Genomic DNA, 12452 nt, shown 5'->3' on the forward strand with positions numbered 1-12452 from the left:
ACATCCACTGTGTATTACTCATCTCCTTTGTTGTGTAGATTACATAACGCTGCCTTTGATTGGTTTCCAGTGATCAATAGTTTGGGAGGGAGATGACTGGACATGCACTAGGTATGGGTGTGAGACATGTGGACACTGCAGATGGGGGTGGTGTAGGACATGACTTTAAGAACAGAATCAATGGTTTTACTGGATCCTAGGGGGGTTTAGAGGGCAGAATTAGGAGCTCTGACAGTCTGCCGATGATATTTAAAGGGAATAGATCAAGATAGAATGAAAGACGGCAAATAAAACAAGAAAAGAAGCTCTAGCAGCAAGAGAGCAGGATTATATATAAGGGAAAACCATGGGGAGGGATTGGTCACAGCTCAGCCTCTTCTCACTCTCAGGCTTTAGGAAATATCCACGTGACTATTTCTCCTCCTCTCCCGACAGTCTGCACAGTTTACTAGAAAAGAGTCAAGGAGGGCATTGGAAGAACACAGAACGCAGGATGTCTCGCAAGGATGAACCTCAAGACAAGTGAGTAAGCAGCCGTTTTGGGCCATTTTGTCTTTTTTTTTTTTCCTTATTTTTCCTTCTCTCCTTTTTATAAAGCCGTCTCACTGTTCGCCATGCTGTGCAGGTTAACCCATTCCGTCTCTTTTTTTAATCCTGGTGTCTCAGTCCACAATCCTCACACCCATAATACCGTATTCCTCTCCGTCCTGCCACCCTATCTGTTATGGAGTGTGTTTATCAGCTTCTGGTTTTACCAGTTTTTTCTGTCTCTGCATTGTAAAGATAATATGCCCGACATTTGCTCCTACTTGTCAGCCTTCTTTGGAAATGCTATATATTTCATTTATGGTTCATCTGTACAATGTGTCGTATGGTCCCCTGTGTTATTGCGGAAAGTCAGCCAGGGAATACATTATATATTCAGGTTTAGACTTGGCAGCATTCAGGACTTGCCTTGGATAAGTCTCTGTTTGCTGTAAAATACATGAAGATTCCTTTCATACATCTTTATGTATAGGATTTTACTGAGAAAGACGTCCTCTTAGCTTGATGGGCTATACCGAAGCAATCCTATCAATAACATTTCCTCTTTCCTTTACAGATTCCACTTTGTCACAATTATATTCCTTATCTTAGGCCTTGGGACATTACTGCCCTGGAATTTCTTCATCACTGCAATCCCTGTAAGTAAAACATATATGCCCCTATGTATGTAAAATTCTTCTTAAATTCTTCGGTTGGTCATTGAACAAATGGCATACATTTTTTCACATCTGCATTCATAACAAAAGCCCCATCCAGATTCATCATAGAGATCAGCACTTGATGTCAATTCTGATGGAACTGCAGACCCGCTTTAAATGCCGGTGTGAACTCAAGTCTTCAATATCAAATAAAGGACAACAAAATCCCCAAACTAAAGAGAATCTTTTTTAATTAACACATATTGGATGTATTTATATTAGAAATGATTTATGCCAATGTGAGATTTATGTTCGCAAAAATACAAGAATTAATTTTATGCTAAATGCACAAAATACATTTTAGAGCAGGAAAGCTTATCTGGCCTGCTAATATCTTGTACAAACATAGCAACACTATATAAGACGCCGGACGGGCACATGGGTGATTTTTATAAAAATGCGTTAGCTGCTATGGTAGCTCAGTTTGGTACTGAGAAATGACACCATGTGTACCAGTCCAACTATAGTCTTCCTGCTTGGAGTATTAGTCATAAATTTACTGTGTTCTCCTGCTTCTTAAAAAATGACTATGACGATTGACTAAAGAAGCAATGCATCTATTGAGTTGAGATGAGGAACTAAGTCTGGTTTCTCATATCCTTGAATCGCAGTGAGAGTATGGACTGTGATGTACAGACCTGGCCGTGTGTCTCCTGACCCAGACTCAACCCACTCAACAACCTCTAGGGCAGTGTTCCCCAACTCCGGTCCTTAAGAGCCACCAACAGGTCATGTTTTCAGGATTTCCTTAGTATTGCACAGGTGATGCAATTATCACCTGTGCAATACTAAGGAAATCCTGGAAACATGACCTGTTGGTGGCTCTTGAGGACCGGACTTGGGGAACACTGCTCTAGGGTGTATATGAGACTGAGTCTGGAGACCCGTGACCAGTCTGTGCATGGCCTTAAGGTGACCACACACATTAGATTAATGTTGGCCGAACTCTAGGATTTCTGGAGAATCGGACAACCATCTCATGTTTTATCCGTCATCTGTCATCAGGGGAAAAATCTGTTGGGTTGATTTTCAACATGCTCGATCCCTTGGTTTTTTTTGTGGAGATCAGACATTGCCTGAGGCATCTACTCCCCTCTTCCCATTAAAGCACATGCACGCTCAGCATGTGTACGAGGGGGTAAAATATTGGCTCAATATTGTAAACCCTGTTCCCTACATGGACTGATGCGATTTCACTCCTTATAGATGCTACAACTATTGGTAGAGAACACTATGTTAGTTATTAATTAGGTTTGTTTATTTTTCTAACATAGACCTTTTTTTCTCAGTATTTTCAGGCTCGTCTGTGTTCAGAACCCCCCCAGGTGAATGAAATTTCCTCTAACAACAATCGTTCATTTGCACACAATGAGACGGCTCCATGCAAAGATGAGTTTAGCTTCAACAATTGGATGACCCTCTTAGCCCAGCTGCCTCTATTACTTTGTACACTGCTCAACTCCTTCATCTATCAATGGTGAGACCTTTGGTGACTGATGTCACACGGACAATCTTGTTGTTTTTTATTTAAGTTGACTTTAACTTACAGTGAAACTTTTTTTTTTTTTTTTAAAGCAAAATCTTTTTGGGAAGACGACTTCCTTATCTAGTGGGCATAATAAACTGTACCATAATTAGTGACTGAAACAGTTAAGGTACCTTCACACTAAACGACTTTGCAACGATAACGATAGCGATCCGTGACGTTGCAGCGTCCTGGATAGCGATATCGTTGTGTTTGACACGCAGCAGCGATCTGGATCCTGCTGTGATATCGCTGGTCGTTGCTGAAAGTTCAGAACTTTATTTGGTCGTCAGATCGGCGTGTATCGTTGTGTTTGACAGCAAAAGCAACGATGCCAGCAATGTTTTACAATGGTAACCAGGGTAAATATCGGGTTACTAAGCGCAGGGCCGCGCTTAGTAACCCGATATTTACCCTGGTTACCATTGTAAAAGTAAAAAAAACAAACAGTACATACTCACCTTCTGATGTCCGTCAGGTCCCTGGCCGTCTGCTTCCCGCACTGACTGTGAGCGCCGGCCGGCCGTAAAGTAAAAGCAGAGCACAGCGGTGACATCACCGCTGTGCTGTGCTTTTCGGCCGTCACTCACAGTCAGTGCGGGAAGCAGACGGCGAGGGATGTGTGACAGACACCGGAATGTAAGTATGTACTGTTTTTTTTTTTTTTACATTTACAATGGTAACCAGGGTAAACATCGGGTTACTAAGCGCGGCCCTGCGCTTAGTAACCCGATGTTTACCCTGGTTACCCGGGGACCTCGGCGTCGCTGGAGAGCTGTCTGTGTGACAGCTCCCCAGCGACCACACAACGACTTGCCAACGATCACGGCCAGGTCGTATCGCTGGTCGTGATCGTTGGTAAATCGTTTAGTGTGAAGGTACCTTTAGGGTACCGTCACACTAAACGACTTACCAAAGATCATGACCAGCGATACGACCTGGCCGTGATCGTTGGTAAGTCGTTGTGTGGTCGCTGGGGAGCTGTCACACAGACAGCTCTCTCCAGCGACCAACGATCAGGGGAACGACTTCGGCATTGTTGAAACTGTCTTCAACGATGCCGAAGTCCCCCTGCAGCACCCGGGTAACCAGGGTAAACATCGGGTTACTAAGTGCAGGGCCGCGCTTAGTAACCCGATATTGAATGTGTCAGCGCCGGCAGTAACAGCGGTGACGTCACCGCTGTGCTCTGCTTTACGGCCGGCGCTGACACAGTCAGTGCAGGGAAGCTCTCGGCAGCAGCGCGTGCATTAGCAGCGCTCCTGCCGAAAGCAGTTTTAACCCTGTGGACGCCGGGGGACGTGACAGACATCAGAATGTGAGTATGTACTGTTTTTTTTTTTTTAACTTTTACAATGGTAACCATGGTAAATATCGGGTTACTAAGCGCTGCCCTGCGCTTAGTAACCCGATATTTACCCTGGTTACAAGTGAACACATCGCTGGATCGGCGTGTGTGACGCTGATCCAGCGATGACAGCGGGTGATCAGCGACCGAAAAATGGTCCTGATCATTCCCCAACGACCAACGATCTCCCAGCAGGGGCCTGATCGTTGGTCGCTGTCACACATAACGAGATCGTTAGCGGGATCGTTGCTACGTCACCAAAAGTGTGAAGTTGCAACGATATCGTTAACGATATCGTTATGTGTGACTCAGCCTTTACACTCTTTTCATTACAGCTGCAAAAAATAATGGATGTCTTTCTGGTTGCTTTTGGCAACAAAACACATTTTTGCTGATGCTTTTGATAAATGAGACCTGAAATTAAAGGAAAAGAAAAGAAAAGACAAAAATCATTCTCATTGTATATTGCAGCATGACTGAGAATAGATAGACACACATAACTAGAGCCCAGGAATTTGGCGACAGCAGCAAATTTCTTGCCATGTTTGTTCTGCTTCCTGGGACATGTCCAGCACTGATAAAAGGGAACTTCTACAGAATATTTTATGTTTTCATTTTGATATTGTTTTATCTCTGTAACTACTTTATAAATGTAGTGTTAGGGTACCGTCACACAGTGCCATTTTCATCGCTACGACGGCACGATTCGTGACGTTGCAGCGTCGTATAAGTATCGCTCCAGCGTCGTATACTGCGGTCACACGTTGCAATACACGGCGCTGGAGCGATAATTTCATGACGTATTTGCGATGTAGAAGCCGTTGGTTACTGTGCGCACATCGTATACAACCTGTGTCACACAATGCAATCATGCCGCCACAGCGGGACACTAGACGACGAAAAAAAGTTTCAAACGATCTGCTACGACGTACGATTCTCAGCGGGGATCCGGATCGCAGTAGCGTGTCAGACACAGCGATATCGTAAATGCATCGCTGGAACGTCACGAATCGTGCCGTTGTAGCGATCAAAATTGCACTGTGTGACGGTACCCTTACAGTTTGGCAGTACATTTCATTTGTCTGAGGTGATTGTCTATTTCTGATATAAAGTCATAACTTGTTCTAAATTTCTCCTAGGATCCCAGAAAGAGTGCGGATAGCAGGCAGCATGTTTGCTATCTTGTCCCTCTTTATTTTCACAGCAGTCTTGGTTAAAGTTGAGATGGGTGCCCAGAGTTTCTTCGATCTGACCATGTCCACCATTTGGTTTATAAATGGTAACTATAGGACAATTTTCTATTTTTTTTATTTTGTAATTCGCTACAGATGTTTTATATAACACTACAATTCGTCATATGGTCTGTACATCATTAGCATGCATGAAGGGAGGACATTTGGCATGACACTAAATTCGTGAGGCCCGAATCACGGGCAGCATGAATCAATCTTTTACTTTGAAACGCTGTGGCATTTTGGGGGAAGCAGCCGGGGACTTTAAAGAGAGGCAAGACCTCACTAGTCCGATGAAGATCCCATCCAGCCCCAGTTGATTAAACAGTTATGTACACACATGGGAGAGACCTATTGATCTACTTGAGTTCCGGATGGGGACATCATCTTGATTAGTCTTGTCTCTGACAATAGTTTCTCGATGGCTTTTTGAACTATATCTTCTATGAAATGCTGCTGTGTTTCAGTAAAAAAAAAATCTGGCTGCTATCTTTCATCCAGGTTCTGATTCATGCTGTCCTTGGTGAATTGAATGGTGTGTTCCCTTTAATAAGTTTGGGGAATGAGAAAAAGTAAAATGCAACAAGCTGTGCAGCTCTATGCCATGTAGTGTGCAAACGTAAATGTAGGCAATATCTAATGGATTTTTTAATATAACATGTAGAAGTATAGTGCATTGATTTTCAATATTTCTTGCAATAAGGCAGTTATTAAGGCCGGTTTCACACGTCAGTGATTCCGGTACGTGAGGTGACAGTTTCCTCACGTACCGGAGACACTGACACACGTAGACCCATAAAAATCAATGCATCTGTGCAGATGTCATTGATTTTTTGCGGACCGTGTCTCCGTGTGCCAAACACGGAGACATGTCAGTGTTCGTGGGAGCGCACGTTTTACACGGACCCAATAGAGTCAATGGGTCCGCGTAAAACACGGACCTCACACGGACATTCTCCGTCTGGGGTCCGTGTGCGTGCAGGAGACAGCGCTACAGTAAGCGCTGTCCCCCCCACATGGTGCTGAAGCCGGTATTCATATCTTCCCTGTAGCAGCGTTTGCTATAGAGAAAATATGAAGAATAGTGTTAAAAATAAAGATTTAGGTGTCCGCCGCCCCCCCACCCCCTGTGCGCCCCCCCGCTGGTCAGAAAATACTTACCCGCTCCCTCGCTCCTTCCTGGTCTGGCCGCGCCTCCTACTGTATGCGGTCACGTGGGGCCGATCATTTACAATCATGAATAGTCGGCTCCGCCCCTATGGGAGGTGGAGCCACATATTCATGACTGTAAATGATCGGCCCCACGTGACTGCATGCAGGAGAAGCTGCGGCCAGACCAGGAAGCAGCGAGGGAGCGGGTAAGTATTTTCTGACCAGCGGGGGGGCGCACAGGGGGTGGGGGGCGGCGGACACCTAAATCTTTATTTTTAACACTATTCTTCATATTTTCTCTACAGCAAACGTTGCTGCAGGGAAGATATGAATCGCAGCTTCAGCACCATGCAGAGTGGGTACCACACGCTCCGTGTGGTACCCACTCGCCATACGGGCGGCACACGTGTGCCGCACGTATGGCCTCCGTGAGTTCCCAGGCACACAGACACGGATAACTCCGGTACCGATTTATTCCGGTACCGGAATTATCTGGACGTGTGGGACAGCCCTAAGAGTGTGATGCCCTGTATAAACACAGTATGGGGAAATCTCCACTGTCATGCGGATACTGCATTGTTTGGCTATTAGTATCCGGAAATACTGTCGGTTCATGGTTATACATCCACTGTATTCCTAATGACAGCGTTCCTCGATTCGCTTGCAAGGGATTGACATTTTGCTGGATGTCTGTATGACTACATGCAGCCTGTCTACTCTGAGAAGGGGGAGGGGAGCGCTCTACTTATGAATAGTGATGAGCGAGTATACTCGTTGCTTGGGTGGTCTCCGAGTATTTGTGACTGCTTGGAGATTTCGTTTTTGTTGACGCAGCTGCATCATTTGCGGCTGCTAGACAGCTTGAATACATGTGGGGATTCCCTAGCAACCAGGCAACCCCCACATGTACACAGGCTGGCTAGCAGCCGTAAATCATGCAGCGGCATGTCGACAAAAACTAAATCTCCGAGCACTAACAAATCCTCGGAGGCCACCCGAGCACCGAGCATACTCGCTCATCACTACTTATGAATGCTGCAGACATATATCTATGACTCCATTAAGTATACATATGTTGTTATAGCTGTCTCCACCATCCAACACTTTGGCACAAAAATACAATATCTGGAAGTCCGTATAGTTTTATATGTGTTCCTCATTCATTACTCTGTCCTGACGTTTCCGTTTTGTTTTTTTGTCCAGCCTTCTGTGCCATTCTACAAGGCAGTCTTTTTGGCTTGTTGACCCTCTTCCCTCAGCATTACAGCAGCATGTTCCTCAGCGGGCAGGGAATGGCCGGCACCTTTGCAGCAGTGGCTATGATCCTCTCTATGTCCAGTAAGTGTCTTTGAAACTTTAATCTGGAAACATTTAGTATTAGTACTTCATTCCTGTCATTAAAGTCCTCAGGTCTGACGTTCCAGCTGCTATCACTACTTACATTTTTACATTTGCACTTTTTGGGTTAATGGTCCTTAGTGTGTAGGTTACAGTTATGGGCTCACTATCGCAATTGTTACCATCCACCTCTCCTGTCTCCCTTTTTCCTCATAGTTTGTAAGCTTGCGAGCAGGGCCCTCACTCCTCTTGGTATCTGTTTTGAACTGTGTTTATTGGTATGCTGTAATGTCTATTGTCCGTCCCCTCTATAATGTAAAGCGCTGCGGATTATGTTGGCGCTGTATAAATAAAATTATTATTAGGCTCGGGTCATACATTTTCTCTCATGTGCTGATCTCACTCTGATCAGAGACTGATCAGTGTGTGGTCCCATTTTCTATGATGAGGAAATGATGGAAAGAAATTTTCTTTTGTCTTCTTCATTCTGTTTGCCTGTAAAAATCGGACCACAAGTGCAGGCTGTTTTTTTTTTTTTTTTTTTTAACCTCTGACTCATTGATTTGCCTGGCCGAGTGCGATCCGAATATCAGATGCAAATCGTACAGACACATCCAAGGAAAAAATCTGACGTGCACGACCGCATAGAAGAACCTTAGTCCGATCCGATGTTTTGTCGGATCTCACTCAGTAAAAATAAGCTTATAATAAAATACTGTCTGCCATTATACACAATCCTCTTTATTTTATATCTATAGTCAGCTTTTGCAGTCTTGCAGTTTCATTTTCTGCATATGTATCTGCTGCCCGTATTGATATTTTTAGCATTTTTTTCTGCTTGTCTGGGAAAGTTGTGCAACATTATCATTCCCTTTTCTTGTTCCTTTATTCTTTTCGTGTTTGTTTTGTTCTTTCTTTTTGTTACGCGGGACAAACACATTGACTAGTGTTCTCCAAGCGGATATTTCGGTTAATCTGGTTTTAATTCAATAAGTAGCTCAAAAGTTAAAAACACTGAATAAAAACTGTTCTGTGTTTGTGGTCAGGTGTGTTTTTTCAATGCCCCATTAGGTGGGCTACTACACTGTAATATAAAGTTACCTGGGTATATGTGTAATGTCAGTCTGGGGTTACTGGAGTTCACAATTTCTTACTTTGTAGTTGTCGTTTTTTTCTTTACCTCTTTTATATTCCATGTTAAACAAAAGGGTGAGGCTTTTGACATGGTGTCATTGTAGTCATTGTAAAGTCAGGTTCCAGGATGTATGTTCAGGATGTCACACCATTAATTAATGCACATCTGAAAGAAGGGTTTATCCATTTTTACATTTGATGAAAGTAAAAGTTTTAATAGGAAAATAGTTATAAGCTGTTTGGTAATGGGTGTTTCTGTTTTTATAGTAGTATGGAGTTAAAAGGAAGTTTGTCGGATGCTTTTGGCCTGTTCACAGCATTGGAGAGTTCAGTGATGTTGCCCAATCCTGGAGCCATAAGTGGGGAGGCTGTGGGTTGATTTTCTGGCCCCCTGGGACCATCTGGGTACTCCTGTGGTCTCATTTACATACAGAAATTAGTTTGTCCTGCTGTTAAGGTACCTTCACACTAAGCGACGCTGCAGCGATACAGACAATGATCCCGATCGCTGCAGCGTCGCTGTGTGGTAGCTGGAGAGCTGTCACACAGACGGCTCTCCAGCGACCAACGATGCCGAGGTCCCCGGGTAACCAGGGTAAACATCGGGTTGCTAAGTGCAGGGCCGCGCTTAGTAACCCGATGTTTACCCTGGTTACCAGTGTAAAATGTAAAAAAACAAACAGTACATACTTACATTCGCGTCCCCCGGCGTCCGCTTCCTGCACTGACTGTGAGTGCCGGCCCTAACAGCAGAGCGGTGACGTCACCGCTGTGCTGTGCTTTCACTTTACGGCCGGCGCTCAGTCAGTGCAGGAAGCGGACGCCTGGGGACGCGAAGGTGAGTATGTACTGTTTGTTTTTTTACATTTTACACTGGTAACCAGGGTAAACATCGGGTTACTAAGCGCGGCCCTGCGCTTAGTAACCCGATATTTACCCTGGTTACCATTGTAAAACATCGCTGGTATCGTTGCTTTTGCTGTCAAACACAACGATACACGGCGATCTGACGACCAAATAAAGTTCTGAACTTTAACCAACGACCAGCGATATCACAGCAGGATCCTGATCGCTGCTGCCTGTCAAACTCAACGATATCACTAGCCAGGACGCTGCAACGTCACGGATCGCTAGCGATATCGTTTAGTGTGAAGGTACCTTTAGAGTAATCCCGCAGACATCACCGATTGCATTGCAAATTGCATTATAAACATTTTAACAGTTGTGCCTCCTTTGTGAGAAAGAAGCAGTGACTTTGTTCTTTATTTGTCCATTGTAAATCTGAATGTTCTGTTAATGAGTCAAGGCCACATGTGAATAGCACTTGCCTATTACTTGGAACATGTGGTAAAACAGGTTACTCTGTCGCCTCATTGGGGGACACAGGACCATGGGTGTTATGCTGCTGTCCACTAGGAGGCGACACTATGCATAATCTGAAAAAGATTAACTATGGCTCCTCCTGTGCAGTATACACCCCTGGACGGCAACAGCCTTCTCCAGTTTTTGCTTAGTGTCGCAAAGGAGGCACACCTAAAGATTTTTACTCCGTTTTCCGACGGGATTACAGATGAAGAAAAGAGGGTCTCCTGTGAGACTCCCGGCATGGCTCCTTCCTCGGCCCCCTATTATGGGGTGCCCAGTTGAAGTTGAGATGGCTATTCCCCATGCTGCTCCTTCCCCAGCCCCTCGGGTGCTGGTTCGAAGTCGAGACCCCCCCTCCTTCCCCAATTCCTTTTGGTTTCTGGGTTGAGGTTGAGGCGAGGATAAAGGCCCCTGAAGGTGTGACAAAGCACCCTCCCTATCCCCCTCTGGGGGTATTAGGTTGAGACACCTCAGGTAGGGCCTGTACAGGCAGCATTCTACAGCTCCCAGCAATGGGCCAGCACACTGCGCCTGCATCCAGGGACCCCAGCCCAGCTGCGGGCTCCTGTTGGGGCCGGGGGGAGTGCAGGCAGGCATGGCACATACAGACACAGGGCTCCTTGCTTCCCTGTCTCTGCGGCAGCACCAGCTCTATACTGCCTCAGGGGGACCCCTCACAGGGCCCCCCTCTCGCTTACAGCCCCACCGCTATCCTGCCTTTAAATCCGGAGGGGTCCGGTTCAGATCCGACCCCCTCCCGGATTTTCGCGCCGGCCTGGAGCCCTTCTGGGCCTCAGGCATCTAATTTAGGCCCCGGCTTCGGCCTAGCTGAAGCAGCAGCCTCCGGCCCGCCCCCCGGATGACAAATATGACACTCTACAGTGTCATACAGGGGGCGGATCGAGACAGAAAAGGCATGTTTTTACACAGCCTTGCCGCCTTTTTCCAGCTCTCCGCCCCCTTCTCCTCCTCTCTTCTCTGTCTCTGCAGCCATTTTCGGCTGCAGATTAACCCTGCATATCCCGGTCTGCAGGACCAGGCAGCCAGTCTCCGGGGGGCACAGGACTGTGGATCTTCGGCGCTGGACCTCGGGGCACACTGGTGGGGTAAGATCACAGCTGGGTTCTTTTTACTCAGCTGTGAATCCATATTACCTATAAGGCTCCCCTGTTGGTTCTCTACCCCTGTAAGGTCCATCTGCTGGCAGCACCTCTGCACTTTGTGCACTATGCAGGGCTCACGGTCCAAGAGAACCAGGCAGAACTGCTATTATGCATTCTGCACAGCCTGCGGGACCGCTCTCCCCAGTAGTAGCACGTACCCGCATTGTCAGAACTGTATACAAACTAATGTGTCACAGCCTCAAGAAGCCCCTGCCAATGCCTCGGTGTCTAATGCCACGCCGGAATGGGCTACTCAGATGTCGCAATCTATGACGCAGTCTATAGATAACCTAACTTCCACATTGCTTCAGGCTCTGCAGGGTCATGCCCCGGCTATGACCGTTACCCAGCAAAGGGAGAACTTGCCTCAGGGACAAGATGACCCTGGCACATCCACGTCTAGCCGCAAGCGGATCCGTAGATCAAGTCCATCTGCGTCATCCCATAGCACACGGTCATCCCCTTCTAGAGAGAGACACCGTAGCTCCAGGTCATCTAGACCGTCCCATTCCAGGGACAGACAATGCAGATCTCCGCAATCCCCAAATAGAGAGGGCCTCCTCCCCAGCCCACCCAGCAGGGGACGCCTCAGTGATACACAGGATTCGGAAGGCATCTGCGACTTCGACTTAGACAGGGTAACGGAGGGGTCCCTGATCCCAATCCCTCCTAGCAATATAGCGCTAGTTGAGGACATAATATCGTCCATCCATCGGGTGCTGGACATTTCTGATCCGCCACCAGAGGCCCCAGAACATAAGATTTCCTTTGAAGGACCTCTGAAGCCGCCTAAGGTTTTCTCTAACCACCCAGAGTTTAAGGCGATCCTTAAAAAACAGTTCTCACAGCCTGAGAAAAAATTCGCTAATCGCAAATATCTGGAGGCGAGGTACCCCTTCCCACAGAAGGACACCAAGGAATGGACAGATCCACCTGAAGTGGATCCCCCAG

General features: G+C 46.3%; 1 protein-coding gene across 3 annotated transcripts in view; it reads left to right on the top strand.

The window, feature by feature from the left end:
* Positions 1–12452, top strand: part of SLC29A2 (solute carrier family 29 member 2) — a 309542-nt gene that overhangs the window by 271469 nt on the left and 25621 nt on the right. For all 3 annotated transcript variants that reach the window (XM_077287442.1, XM_077287443.1, XM_077287444.1), the window contains exons 2-6: positions 436–522; positions 1103–1184; positions 2534–2721; positions 5257–5396; positions 7705–7839. In XM_077287442.1, coding sequence (XP_077143557.1) covers positions 436–522; positions 1103–1184; positions 2534–2721; positions 5257–5396; positions 7705–7839 — 632 coding nt within the window. The remainder of the gene's footprint in view (positions 1–435; positions 523–1102; positions 1185–2533; positions 2722–5256; positions 5397–7704; positions 7840–12452) is intronic.

The sequence above is a fragment of the Ranitomeya variabilis genome, chromosome 2 (genome assembly GCF_051348905.1).
Source record: "Ranitomeya variabilis isolate aRanVar5 chromosome 2, aRanVar5.hap1, whole genome shotgun sequence".
Classification (NCBI taxonomy): Eukaryota; Metazoa; Chordata; class Amphibia; order Anura; family Dendrobatidae; genus Ranitomeya; species Ranitomeya variabilis.